Source organism: Tinamus guttatus, unplaced genomic scaffold (assembly GCF_059628265.1).
Source record: "Tinamus guttatus ecotype Peru unplaced genomic scaffold, ASM5962826v1 Tinamus_guttatus_pri_ptg000125l, whole genome shotgun sequence".
NCBI classification, from domain to species: domain Eukaryota; kingdom Metazoa; phylum Chordata; class Aves; order Tinamiformes; family Tinamidae; genus Tinamus; species Tinamus guttatus.
In genome coordinates, this window is record NW_028288659.1 from 970,756 (window position 1) to 985,202 (window position 14,447).

Consider the following 14,447-nt stretch of genomic DNA (forward strand, 5'->3'; position numbering starts at 1 on the left):
TAATATGAGCTAATTATCTAGCAGAGAGTTTTAGGAAGGACAGCACTAATTTTCTCTGTAAATGAGCTGCAGAAGCCTGAGAAGGGAGTGCAGTGGATTCAACTGCCATCCTCCTCTGTCCTCCCTGCTGTAGTCTAACATTTCACAGTCACAGTACCATCCAGGAGGGAGACAAATACGTGAACATGCAGCAGAGACATCAGGCATGCAAACTCACGTGCATCATTTATCTGTCAACGGGCACCTCCGTGCACAGCCATTCAAGTAAAGCTCACTTGAGTTTTGGCTCAAACGGAGCCCAAGCCTTCACCTACAAAGCTGAGATCAGTACAGGATGCTGCTGTGCCATCAACAAACCTGTGCCACATGTAAGTCTCACGTCTTATTTCATACACTTAAAAAAAAAAAAAAGCCAACCAATCCAGACCAAATTAATTATAAAGCAGCTTTAACAGCTTTCTAAGCTACATGAAGGCTGATAACTCCAGACAATGCTTGATGTTAATCCATTGTTTTCTTGTCTAGTAGATTCAGGAAGTGAATATTCTATAACTTTGTGCAAGTGACTGTGAATTCTGTGTTTTAAAAACTCATGCCTGCCAGGGTCACCAATGAGCACTTTAGTTTGCCGTATCCGGATGCATTTGTTCAGCCAGTGATGAAGACCATCAGCAAGTTGTTCGTCGTAAAACATATCCCCGAGAACAATGAGGTCCCAGTTGCCCACCTCTGAATTGATCATGTTCTTAATGGTGATGGGAAAGGGATTCACATGGTTCAGTTCACAGTTTAAGATCATGGCCATTCCTGCAACTGAAGAAAATTAAATGAAAGTTAAGTTTGAGGATTCTGCCTTTCAGTCTCATTAACAAATTTCAAATATTCTGACACAACTTTCAATTTAATCTCTTATTTTTTTGTTTATGCTATCTAGTAGCTTCCACAGCTTTCATTCTGCATTAAAATCTAGCATAAAATGGTGGAATTTTATCCTCATCACAGCACTGCATAGAGAAGTGCATATTGGAAACCAGTGGCACTCCTGCATCAAAACCTGCCTTATCTGTGGATTCACTTCCTCCCTAATCAATGAGTAATTAAATTACAAATATCCTGAATGTAGAAATCATTTAAGGGAAATCAAATCTTTGAAAAAAATAACAATATGGCCCTGCAGCTCATAAGCTATGCTCAGGTCCTAGAGAAAGCAAATCAATTTTTCCACTTGCTCTTGGAGCTCTCTTTCAAACCAGCTGTGTTGACGTGTAGGAAAGATTTGATGGATCCTTTGCTGTTTATTCTCTCTGAAGAGCTGCTCACAGGGAGATACGTTCTGTGTAAGGAGCCTAGTACAACTCAGCTTCTAGTATTGCCAACATTCATTAATATCATTCTGTCATTCTAGATTAGCATATTTGGAAATGAATTTTCCCCCAAATAGGTCAAAGAAACGTAGTGCTAAATGTGCTTTAAACATAATAAATATATTTGCAGAGTTAAAAAAAAAAAGAAGAAGAAAATAAAATTCTTACTAGGGTCAATGTCGTTGGCCAGGACTTGGGATGCCCCACTCATCACAGCAGCTATTGCTGTTGCTCCACATCCACTTCCAAGATCCAAAACTGATTTCCCTTTAACAACACAGGGATTATCTAAAATATACCTGAATTCAAAAGGAAAACTGTTAAAGCTATAAACATATTTTTGCAGCTTTCTCAGCTTTGTACTGCACTGCATGAGCATTCACATCATACATGTAATGAACCGTCATGTTCTAGCAGATACTGTAATTCCATGCATGCTGCTGCCATAGAGCTCCTTGTCTCTGCTCATATAAACCTCCCTCCTTCTTCCCCCACACAAAAAAATCCAACCAAGTAGACCACAACATTTGATTTCTGTCAGCTCATTCTCTGACAGCTGAGCTAATGCAATAAATGGACACAAGCTGCAATGTCACTAAGGTGCTTGGTATCAAAAACAGGAAGTGGAAAACTGTTGATGAAGATTTGTAGAAATTTCAAGAAACAGAAACACAAGATGAATTTGCAGTGAACAGTCCATGCTCAAAAGACAAGGTCCACGCCCTACAATACTGCTTGTACAACTGCTCAAAGATTATTTTTTCCTTTCTTTTTCTCAGTCATGCACTTATAGATGTAAATACTCCTAGTCTGCTTAATGTTGTTCCTTTACAGTGACAAGAAAATGAGAATATTGCAACGCTGAGGGGAAAGAGTATCTTGTCGTAGGCACTGGTACCCCCTACGAGGAATCAGCATGCAAAGTGCCTGGAAATGTAGAGGGAGAACTGACACAAGGCAAGCAGTGGTTATGATTAAACATATTGCCAATCTTGAATGTTCAGAACTTGACCAAAAACCTAGAAAATCTTTTTTTTTTTTTTTGTAAGGGTGCAAAGCCTTAAGTGACAAAAGCTAACAAAAGCTAAACTGTTAAACTAGAAACACGAAAGGATTCTACATTTGTGTCATCTCCTAGCACAGAAGATGACGGCTGCCTGTCAGCACAGGCACAGCTTGCTGGTAAGTACAACTTTCACAGATGTTATAACGTACAAAACTGTAACAGAAACGTCAGGATTGGTGTAAACGGCAAATGAATGTGCATGTCCAGGCACAGAAGCACCAGAAGGAAGAGCAGAAGCAGGCCTCAAAGATACCTCCCGTGGGTTTTGGTCCTTTGAGGACAACCCACAGTTGGCAAACGTTGGAAGGCAGGGATGGCACCTCCATGGAAAGCGCCCTGCTTCCTCTCCCCATGGAAAGGGGCTGTGCTGGCGTCTGCAATTACGTTCCTACAGGAATGCATTTCGAGCGTGACCTGACCCAACACTGTGGAGCGCCCTGCTTCCAGCTGAGCGCTTCCCAAGTCACCTCTAATGATTATGGCAACTTAAAACAGCAGGAACCTACTATCTACCCTGCCACGGACAGGGTGGGTGATGCTGATGTTGGAGACTGGTGTTCGACATGCTGGTTAACAAGGTGTCTTTCGTTACGCTGTGAGGCATAGTCTGAAGCAGTTACCTTCTCAAGCTGTGGAAATTTCACTTGGGAAATAAGCTAGCTACAGAAGCAGCATGCTTTCATGCTCCTTTTATTAGCTTTTTAATTTATTTTTAGCTTTCCAGGTTAGGTAAGTAATTTCCGACATTTCCATCTCATCAAAACAAGTGCATAAATGGTAGTTAATCAATTAGCGTTGCTACCCAACTACCTGGGCACACGAATCATATAATAATAAATCGTATGGATTACCTTAATTTAATTACATGATGTTTAAGAGTACTTTAATTCATCTAAATGGCAGGCTAATCAACTCACAGTTTGGAACTGTAAGACTCTTTCCTGTTCCTACATTCTTGCAGAGCAGCAGTTCAGATCTTCTCTTCAGTGTGGGGAAGACTGACAGTTTGTTTTCTGTAACAATTAGGAATTTTTTCTGCTGTTCAAAGTGAGAAGTCTGATTTTGCAACATAAGAGAACACAAACTAGCTCCTGGAAAGCAGGAATATCAAACACATTTGAAAGCGAATGGCCAGAATGAAAATGCAGGTTCTTATGTGACTAGAAAATAAGGAGGATTCTTTAAATACTCATTTACACTTGGACTGTGAACCCTGAATCAATGGGGTTGCAGAAATCCTAAATGAGGACACTGATTGAGGCTAACCAGCACTGCCAGGTGCATCAGCCTAAACCTACTTTCCTCAGCAGAGCCAGACCTACATCCATGCACCTATCTGTCTCCTATAAAACAAAAACCCTTGAGCCATCTCCCAATGGAAACTTCATATTTGGGGATTGACTATGACTGATGGAAGTAAAAAGCTCGCTTGGTTTTGATGGCAACTGCATGGCTCTCCCACACATCCAAATTCAGCCAAATTCAGTTGTCAGCACGTGCAGCTCCACTGAAGACTATAGGTTTCAGTCAATATAAGAGCCATAAGCTACTCTACATACGGCAAGTGCTGAAATTTCACTGCCAACCAGCAGCGACTGCTGCTCTACCGTGTAAGGGCTGGCATGCCTGGCAGCAGTGGACCACACTTAGGAACTTCAGTGGTCTGTGTGCTGCATACCTGGACAGGGCTTGACCTCCTGGCCAGTAAATTGCCCAGAATGGGTCCCCATAAGGCCACGAGTCGAGTTTTTCATGCCAGAACCTGCAGCGAGGGGTGAGGAGGCGCAGCTGTATCTCTGGCGTGAGGTTCCCGCTGCTGGTGACCTCTGTGTTCTCCTCCAGAAACGCTCTCATCTCGGGGGCCACAGACCTGCCAGCACCCCCGTGGCAGCAGCGTTTCCAACCCAGAGAAGGGCTTCCCTTCCTGCTCCTCCACGCTCTGGCAAAGGTGTTCTGCTTGCTCAAGAAGAGGAACTGCTTCCAGCCATGGAAGGCCATGTCTTCACCAAGGACAACTGCGCTGGCAAACAGCTTGTAGCACTGATGCAATCTGAAGCAGATGAGAGCTTGAGGGAGAAAGCTTGAAACAAACTCAGAGGATGTTGTTTTTCATAGCAATGGGTGAAAAGAAGGTTCTCTCAGGAGCATATCTAGGACTTGGAGGCTTTGCACTGCCCAGACTTCAGGAAGAGGAGGTCGACATGCAAGGCTGCTTTGCCCCTGCAGTGAACAGAGAGCCTTTGAACACATCCTGCGAGAAACAATCATTTAGTGGAAAAGCTGACAGAGCTAACAACTAAAATGCAGCCTTTTAACACTTCCCTCCCTCCACCTTGCACATGTACACAGGACAGGCTACTCCCAGATAGTGCTTTTCCCATCAAATTCTCAGCCTTTACAGGCAGGGCTCTGGCATTGCAGGGACTATGGGCATAGCAAAGGTTGTTAGGAGGTTTTGGGGAGGGGTATTTGTGGGTATCATAGTAGTGATGGGTCTTTTATACTAAAGCATCTTTCTAGATTGAAGGTTAGCAAAAAAGGATTTCTTTACATAATTTTCCTTTCTCCTTCAAATTTGCCTGCGCCAGCATCATAGAACCTGGTTTAAATCAGAATAGTCCAACTTCTTGCACTTCAGTCTGTACTTTAAAGGATCAGATAGCCTTAGAGTACAGGATGCTCTCCTGTAGACCTTCATTTACTGCTCTCTCAGTTTCTAATGCAACAGATAGTAAATTGAAAACAAACTCTCCAAAAAAAGTAAATCTTTAGAAGTTGAGACATTAAGACTGGATGAGTTCAGACTTAAAGGCCTTCTGAAGACACCCGAGGCTGGTTTTAGAGTAACAAGTAGTGAAGGAAAGGAAAATCGAAAACTGATGTGCTAGAGTTCAGACCCACTTAGGAAAGAGGCACAACCACCACACTGGGGTGAGAGGAATGAAGAAGAGCAAGTTTTACCATGGTCTTCTCATCCACCATCTCCTGAGGCATCTGAGTCTTTCTTACATTGAACCTGATGGCATCTTTACCAAGGGGTGGACAGAAAACAGAAAAAAAACAAGTTCCAGCATTCCTGCTCAGATTTCCTTTATCCATCCTTTCCTTGTCTTTCCTTTCTCCTCTTGCTCTCCGATTTCTTTCTGGTAACTTGGGCTGAACTGCTTCAGGACCCAGCTTCTGAGCCTTGCCCAGAGCTGATGCCTAGGGAGGCAATTAAAATCCATGCTTTAAACAGTACTCTGGCCTAAGTATATAGAGTTTATAAATTACAAAAGATGTGGTACAGAAACTGTACTCTGTCTTTGCTACTCTTTCCTCTGTTTTGCAGAGGATTTCAAGAAGCAGACTGAAGCATAAAGAAAGCCAACCTCGGCCCATATGATTTGATTTCTTATTCTTTGCCTGCATAATTATTAAGAGTTAACATGGTTTCAGGGGCATTTGCTTACTAGAACGGTGAGCTGCGTACCGAGCTCCCTGCTATGACGCTTTGCTGTTCAGGCCAACAGCAAAGGTGCCCAAAATCCCTGGGCACTTCCCCTCAGCCTGACTGAGTAAATCGCTGGCTAAGGCCTTTGTGTGTTCATTAAAGATACATGACTGAATATTTTGCTTTTTTTTTCCCCCACATTTGGGGAGGCCACGCAGCAGGTAACTGCTGAAGGCGATTAATGAACTTCTGCTCTTGTTGAAAGCAGAGCTACGGAGCCAGCACCTGCTCCAGGGAAAGGTGAAGCCAGGGCTTTCGGCCCTGCCAGCTAACACGGTATGCCGGGGGCTGCCGGGGGCTGCGTGGGTGCTTTGGGGGTTCGATTGCTTGTTTTCCCCCATGAATTGCTGCAAATGAGCAGGGCTGAAATTTTGGTAGCCTCTATTTTGTGTCGCAGTAGCTTCAAATCTGCAAAACCCTGCGAGTTGTTTGATTAGCAGATCGGTACGACCGTTAAAATCTCCATTTTCATGCATGTTTTGAGAGGGGCAGCGGGGCCCTGTCTCCATCTCTCGCCTCTCGAGGCTGCCGCCTGAGGGGAGGACAGCGACCAGAGCACGACACGCGCTGCGGGCGTACCCTGCCCGTAACCACCGGACGAAAATACCCGTTTCCCTTCAAAAATGCCCAGCTTTTTCTGTCCAGGCTGGCAACGGGAGCGGGGCCGACACCTACCTGCTGCCGGGGCCCTGGTGCGCGCAGGCCGCGCCGCGCCGGGCCGGGCCGGGCCGCCTCCTCCTCCGCCCCTTAAAGCGGCAGCCTTTCCCTCTCCCGCCGGGCCTCCCAGCCGGGATTTGGGGAAAAGAGGCAGTTTCTGACAGCGAGAGCCGCAAACGTGGTTCTCTCCGGCTGCCTCGCGCCGCCTTTTGAGGCGGCCCTTGCGCCCTGCCCGAGGTGCTGGGGTAAATCCCGCTCCTCTGCGCGCGCCGCGTTTCTGAAAAATAAGCGGGGCGATCACCCAGCCTAAGCCCGGCTCTGCCCGAATCGCTTAGGCTGCGGGGCCATCTAGTGACGATCTCCCGGCCTAGCGCGTTCCCGAGCGCGGAGCCGCTCGCGGAGCGGGATGTGACATTGGATATGACATTGATGTCCCCTCCGCAGCGCGCTCCGCGCCGAGGCCTCCGCGCCCGCGGGGTGCCCGCAGCGGCGCCAGCGGCAAAGGAACCGCTAATGCGGCACGAGAACCACCAGCAGCAGCAGCTCCGGGTGCTGGGCCTGCCTAAGATGTGCTGCTGGCGGTAGGAACACCCACAGGTGATGATGCAACTGTATCACACGCCGTTTATTTTATGCCCGGATTTTGTTTTACGCAGAATGCTGCTGATGCTCTTTGAGGGTTCTCAGAGCAATTTGAAAGAAAAGGTCGTTGGGGTTTGGTTTGTTTGTTTTCCACTTTGATCTTCAGTTTCTTCAATTTGGCATTTGAACGAGTAATTTCTCAAGCCTGGTTATTTATTTATTTGTTTGTTTATTTATTTATTTGTTTGTTTGTTTATTTATTTATTTTTCCTATTTGAACCTCGGTAAAGTCACTAACATCTAACACAGACCAACACCGTACTGGGGCAGTTAAGAAAAATTCCTCCTTGGCTCATTACAGCCCAGGGATGGCTTCACTGAAAAAGGAGTGAAGTCCAGCAATGTTGGTTGGGGCATTAGAAACAGACACTTGTTCTTTCTTACTTAAGTACCAGTGATTAATTAGTAATTTACTACTACTTTATTCTCCTACTACAATATTCAAAACTTACGATGCCAATGATGACTGTCAACCCTCACACAAAAGTTCAGGTAAACCACTTAAGAGTTTCCAGCTGTGCTTTGTGATGATTATTTCAGGGAAGGTTTCAAAGGTAGACCTCTGTGAGAAACACGTTCCTTTTGCACAGGCTGTTGCTTTAACTTGTCTGGTAACATGTTGAGAATCTCTGCTGATAATTTGCAGCCAGCTATGCTCAAATTTGCTCTGAGGACAAGGAGGACTTTGATCGCAGCATTGCGTGCATTCTGCCTACCTTGGAGGAGTGTGAAACTTTCAAAATGCAGCTGTAGAGGAGCACACGGGGACACTGGTGTGTCCAAGGGAATTACTGGATTACTGACTGATGATCCAGCTGTCCAGGTCTCTGGGGAAATCTAGTTTGAGCTAATTAACAAGAAAGAAATTGAACTGCACAGGGAAAGAAGAAGGCGGGGGGAAAAAAAGAAAGGGAAGGCAGAGAGAGAAGCTACCTTTGCATTAATTACCCAGTGACTCATAGTTCATTGTCGACAAAGAGATTAAACATAAAGGAAGAAAGACCTGCAGTTCAAGTGACAGGTGACAACCCCAGTTCATTCCTTCTCTTCTAGCTTATAAAACTGAAGCTGCAACCCCCTTTTCCAGATCTCTCTTTGCAAGGCCAACTGCCACAGCTTGTTGCATCAAAAGCACCTTAGCGGAAAGTTGCCGAAGGGAAGATGGATGGATTCGGAGTGGTGTTGATTGGTAAAAAGCATCCCAACAACTCAGCATTGACAGTCAGTGGTTTTGCACATCAGGATCAATTTGTGGTTAGCCAGGGGCTGCGAAGCAAGACATTATCAAAATGTAACTGGTACAGTAGCTGCTAGCTAAGGCAAAACTGAAGATGAGTGCTCTGGCCAGGTGAAAGGGGGACAATTCAATTATCCTGTTGGGCCTTCAGCTACAAAATCCACACCGACACATTTCAGAATCACTGTACAATGTTTACATCTCAGGAACAAATATCCCGACAAAACGAATCACACACTACATATACTGTGCCCTGAAATCATTAGGTGGGATTTGCATAATTTCCCTTTCCCTGCAGCCTGGCCAGCAGCATGAAGTTAGCAGCAAGGATGAGCAGCAAGCAGCACAGATGAAGGCACCAGGTAGGCTCCGAGGGTAGGTGGGAGCAGGGGACCTGCAAGGACCTGACCTTGACTCCTGTATATCTCCTTACGTAATGAAATGTTTGGACTCTTGTGAGGGTCTCGGGGCAGAGGCAGGGATGGAGATCTGCAAGGCTGACAAGGGGTACTTGCTCACTGAACGGTTCCTAGGGGCAACTGTTTGCCTAGGACTTCGTACAACACATTTCCTATTTGTGCTGGTGTTTGCTCTTGCTTCTCTGGAGAGCTTCGGGATCCTTAGGAAACTTAGTTATGAGTCAGGGTCATGCTATGCCAGGACCTCTGCTCTTCGCTGATTTGCACTAGTATCCAGAGGATGTGGAAAACAAGTGATAAAACTGCAAGGAGAAATGGAAATAATAGTTTCCCTGCGACTCATTCACATGATGAGTAGTATGGAGTTTATTTTCAGGGTAATCAAGCACCGAAGAGCTACCATTTGTGCACAAGGAGGCATGGGAAGATCAAAGGACGTGGCCGAGGTCAAGGCACAGGCACAGCCGCGTGGGAGCTGCCTTGCTCCCAGCACAGCCTGGTGTCTCAGCATCGAGTGGGCAGTTGGCACACGGAGCCACGTGGATGTCCCCTTGTCCCCATGCCCACGTGTAGGAGACAACAGCTTTGCTCCACGAGGGCTCATCTCACGTCTAGGCGCTTTTATCAGCTCAGGCACCAGGTCTCATGGAAGTTTCACGGTTCTGCCTTGAGTGGGGAACAGCGATAGGTGTGTCCACATCTGCAGGGCACTTAATCCTCAGCCTGAATAAATGGCCCAAAGATGACAGCGCAGCCAGGCTGCGGTTTTCCAGATGGGAAACTGACCACTTCAGCAGGAAGGTGCTGACTCAGCACAGCGCAGCTACAAGCAAACCACTTCGACCTCGGTGCCCATCTTAGGGCTGACCTGGAGCTCATTTCCAATACTCCTAAGCTAAGGCATGAACGCAGCAAGCCAATAGAGAAAACCTACAATCTAGCTGTCCTCGGCAGTAAGCATCACGAGCAGCAAGGACTTCGGGGCAATCTTTGGTTGATCTGGCGTGAAGAATGAGCGGCAGAGAGATGTGGCTGAACAATGGGATATAAATGCAAAGGTTTCTGCTTGAAAAAAAAAAAAAGGTGCCCATAATAGGCACTGAAATGAGGCCCTTTCATGCCTTGATTTGCAAGAATAGATTTTAGATAAATAAATTAATATAATTGAAACAGAGCATCTATTATATCTGTTATATACATTTGTATATAAATATACACATACATGCACACACACGACTGAAGCAGCAGTCCTTGCTAAAGGATGGAAACAATTAATTGTGCATCTAATTCCAGGAAACACTTTTCGTCCGTCCTTGATCTCATGTTGTATATTGGCTATGGATTTGAAGGATTTGGATTTCTGTAGCACACCCTTGGGCTTTCCACTGCGCTGGGATGCATTGTAATGTAGATGTGGGGTGCCTGGCACTGCTTACTGAGCAGGGCTTCAAAGGGAAGCCGGGAAATTGAAATCAGAGGAGTTGAAATCAGACTCTAATTACGCGGGCACAAGCGCTTTGACAGAGCTCGCGCGCTTTGTCCGGGGCGCACGGAGACATAAGGTGGCTTCGTGATCCCACTGGTGCCGGCAGATGTGGGACCGGATTGGCTTTTTGGGGACAGAGATGGAGGAGAGCCCTGGTTTTGGCCAGGTTTGAACACGGTGCTCTCGCTCAGGTGCATGAGGCAGCTTGAATCCTTCTCCCAACGCTCACCCTGTGCCAGCGAGCAGCTAAGGACTCAACATGCTGCTCTCGCAGACAGTGTTGCTACAGATACATAATCTAAACAGCCTATAGATACATACTCTAAGTAGCTGCACAGACTCTGCTCTTCTGGGGTCTGTAGAGGACTTTCCCCTTGTCCCCTTTTCCCAGGTCTTTCCCCTTGCCCCAGGATGTACCAACGAAGCGCTGGTGGGTTTGTTTGTTTTTAAAGGAGGGGCAGGCTCCTTTTCTTGGGCTTCTTGTGGGCTAAAATTCTTGTGGCTGCCCTATTTTGCAAGACTCCTTAGGTCTTTCCCAAGCAAACAAGCTCTAAGGTAACCGGGATCCTGGTGCCTTGAAACCAGCAGAATAAGGTCTTAGAGGTGGGGAACAAGCTCCTTGAGCAGAGCGCACACCCTTAGCCCCAAATCCGCAGCCGAGCTCAGAATGAAGCACGGCCGGGGGCTGCTGTCCCAGGCGAGCGCCCGGCCCGCCCCAGCCCCGCCGTGAGGGGCGTCCCCGCGCGCCGCGACGCGTGTGCTGGGGCTGGGTACGGGGGCATCTGCCTCCCGGCGTGACGCCGCCGGCAGCGCCGCCCTCGGGAACAATAGCGCTTTGTGCCGGCAGATGTTGGGCCACGCGGAGAGGCAGCACTCGCTCGCTGCTCCGTGCAGCCGTTGGAGGACGGGGAGTCGCTGGCCTCCCGTCGCTGGCGTCCAGGAGGCTGCCGCTTCGGAGACTTGGCCAAGGTCACGCAGGTGCTGCTGTGAGAGGCAGGTGCAAACCTCTGTGTGGGAGGCTTGGCTTGATGCTCGGAGCACGGCGCCTCTGCTGGTCCGTGTCAGGCTCGGGATTTACCCACCAGGGTGCTTGGCTGATGAGGCTCTATCTCGGCAGCAGCTGGGACAGGCTGGGCACCTCCAGCGGCCAAAGGGCCGGACGAGCACCTTGCTCCGAGCAGAGTGCGGCCTCTGCCCTCCACGTCCCGGCGGTGAATCACGGGAAGGGGAAGGGCTGCTCGTGCCCCTATTCCTGACCCTGGGGAGGGGAAAGCCCATCTGAATGCTTGCTGGGAGCAGAAGATGTGTCTTAGGAGCTCATACACAATCAAGGACAGAGGTGGAGTGAAATGGCGGGCAGCAGATGGGGATTTTTGCTGCTCTGCACCTCTCAATGTACGCAGAGGAAAGGCTGCAGGACACCCATCGAGACAGGGGCTGAGTGAAGGAAAATGCGCGACCCATCTCCATCCTTCCCCGTGCTGTAGGATCGTGCAGCTCTTCGCCCAGAGCCTGGTGGCTGTGGGGAAGCCCAAGAGGGCTCTGGTGGCCATGGAGAAGCCTAAGAGGGCTCTAGTGGCCAGAGGTAGCCCACGTGGGCTCTGGTGGCTCCGGGGAAACCCAACGGGCTCTGATGGCCAGTGGAAGCCCATGTGGGCTCTGATGGCTGTGGGAAAGCCCACGTGGGCTCTGGTGGCTGCAAGGAAGCCCACGTGGGCTCTTTGCTGCTCCGGCTCATGCAGAGCTGAGAAGAGCAGCAGTGTCTCCATGCTCGTCCGGGCTGCAGCTTTTCTGCGAAGGCAGCAGAAGGAAAGCAGGGCTGGTAGTGAGAGGCAGCAGCAAAGAAGGTGCTGCTAGATCAGTGCAGCTGCCTCGCGCAACCGCTGCCCAGCGACCCTGTCTGGAGCAGAGCAGAGCGGAGTGTGTCCGTACGTGTTTGCAGTGTAATTGCACCGCTATGACAGATGTACGTGAAACTATTAAAATGCAATGAGCTATAGTAGGGAATTAGACATTTTATACGTAAATTTTACATCACAGAAGCTTCAGAGATCCTATGGCAGAGATGCAGGAGAGTTGTCTTACTTTGTTATCTCTAATGCGGCTGTATGAATAATTATTGCGCAATGTGACAGAGGAAAGCCATGTGCTTTTATTCAAGCTTAATCTTTATAGATAGGAGGCCAGGATAGAAGATGAGCTACTTGCTTTAATGGTATTATAATTTGATTTAATATTAAAATATGTGCCTGCAGTATCTGCTTTCTCAGTAACGACGTATTGTGCTGGAGGAAATGTTCTTTGCTTTATGTCTTATGGCTAGTGATCTGGTTTGTTTGGTTTTAAACCCTAAGGCAGCCAATACCTTTCCAATGCTTTAAGTAGCTTTCTTGCATAAGCCATTGCTCAGAGAATAAAAAGGGCTTTCTACATGAACCTTGCTAGAAACTCTTGCACTGGTGGCGTTTCTTTTCCCCTCCTGCTTTTTTCTGCACGGAATGACTTAAAGAGTTGTGGTCTTGAAGACTGTCCTTACAAGCTGCCTGTTGCTTGCAGCTAACTATTCACACGTAGCTGCTTCTGAAGCACTTTGAGCTGCTCAGCTGCAAGTAGCCCAAGTAGAAAATGGTGATCCTGAGTATTATGCATGATCACTTTGCGTCTTATTTGTTTTGCCTCTTTCACCCTACGGCATCTCATGACTACATTTCAGATTAGACTAGACTAGACTCATGACTAGATTTCAGAGCAAAATAGGAGAGGCTTTCGATGGAAAATCAATGCGGCTCAGCAGGTGGTAGAGGTCCTTCTACAGGCAAGTGTAGTCAAGGACTTGAGCAGTCCACCACCAGCAGCACGATTTCCAATTCATGGACGGCTTCTGAAGAAAATCAAATGTGAAGCAGCAGCGTCACAGCAAGGAGAAGCGATGTAACCTTTAAATAACAGGATTTTTTCCACCTCTCTAAAGCACTGGGCCTTGGCTCCTCGCAGAAGTAGGACAAAGAGTTTGACAGACCTGTAGTCTGATCTTTTATGGCAGATCCTAAGGGCAAGGGGGATTGACACGCGTGTTAGCATTTGACCCAGTTTAAACTAACAGATTTTGAAAAACAAAGACTCACCGTGAGATTAAGCAGAGGGAAAGCTGAAACAACTTAATACTGCAGAAGAATATTCACTACAGCTAAAGACACAACTACCTAGGGAAGAACAAATCCAACAAGCCAAAATATCTTCCTCTGCTGTGTCACACAGATGAAAATCCAGCTGGTGACAGGACAAAGCTATTGCCACAGAAGAGCAGATTAAAGTGAAAAGGTCCCACAGCAGATCTAGCTTATAGTATGGAGTTGTTTTTTTGGGATGGGAATTTTTTGTGCTTGTCCCAATCTCCCGTTCTCAATGCCACCATATTCCTGTTCCCAGGATTCCTAGCAGGAGGAAGTATCAGAGCACTGGGAGCTTCCTACTGCTTTGAATGCAGCTGTCCAGTAGACAAATCAAGCAATCCTGTTATTCCTGTTATTATGCTTTGAATGGGGGGATACCTGCCTGATATACCAGAGGTCTGTGCTGCCCTTCAGAGGGACCTCAAGAACCTGGAGAGCTGCGAGGAGAGGAACCTCATGAAGTTCAAGAAAGGAGTTCAAGAAATGGAGGGTCCTGCATCTAGGCAGGAATAATCTCATGCACTAGGACAGGCCAGGGGTTGACATGATGGAGAGGAGCTCTGTGGAGAAGGACCTGGGAGTGCCGGTGGATACCAGGTTGACCATGGGCCAGCAACGTGCCCTTGTGGCCATGAAGGCCAATGGTCTCCTGGGTGCATTAGGAAGAGCGTTGCCAGCAGGTGGAGGGAGGTGATTCAACCGCAACTATTCGATGATTCTTCAAAGCCTGCTGGCACTGCAAGAGCTGGGCGGCCTTGTTGGGATCATGTTAGGCCCAAAGATTGATCTGATTAGAAGAACTTGCTACCCACATGACACTCCTGGAGAAGGGTCTGTGGGAGCTGTAGGTACAAAAACAGGAGAGATGGCTGAACTCTACAGGTGCTCCAGGAAAATATATAAGCTTATC

At 47.6% G+C, this 14,447-nt stretch overlaps 1 protein-coding gene across 2 annotated transcripts; it reads right to left on the reverse strand.

Annotated features, from left to right (window-relative positions):
- Positions 1 to 367: 367 nt before the first annotated feature.
- ETFBKMT (electron transfer flavoprotein subunit beta lysine methyltransferase) lies at positions 368 to 4,575 on the reverse strand. 2 transcript variants are annotated; one of them, XM_088521544.1, is made up of 3 exons: positions 4,193 to 4,575; positions 1,533 to 1,663; positions 368 to 813 (listed from the first exon to the last, which is right to left on the reverse strand). In XM_088521544.1, the coding sequence occupies exons 1-3, from the start codon at positions 4,426 to 4,428 to the stop codon at positions 449 to 451; spliced, it is 732 nt and encodes a 243-aa protein (XP_088377670.1). In that variant the 5' UTR covers positions 4,429 to 4,575; the 3' UTR covers positions 368 to 448. The 2 variants fall into 2 exon arrangements, with proteins under 2 accessions (XP_088377670.1, XP_010220497.2); XM_010222195.2 differs by having other exon boundaries at positions 4,109 to 4,575.
- Positions 4,576 to 14,447: the final 9,872 nt, after the last annotated feature.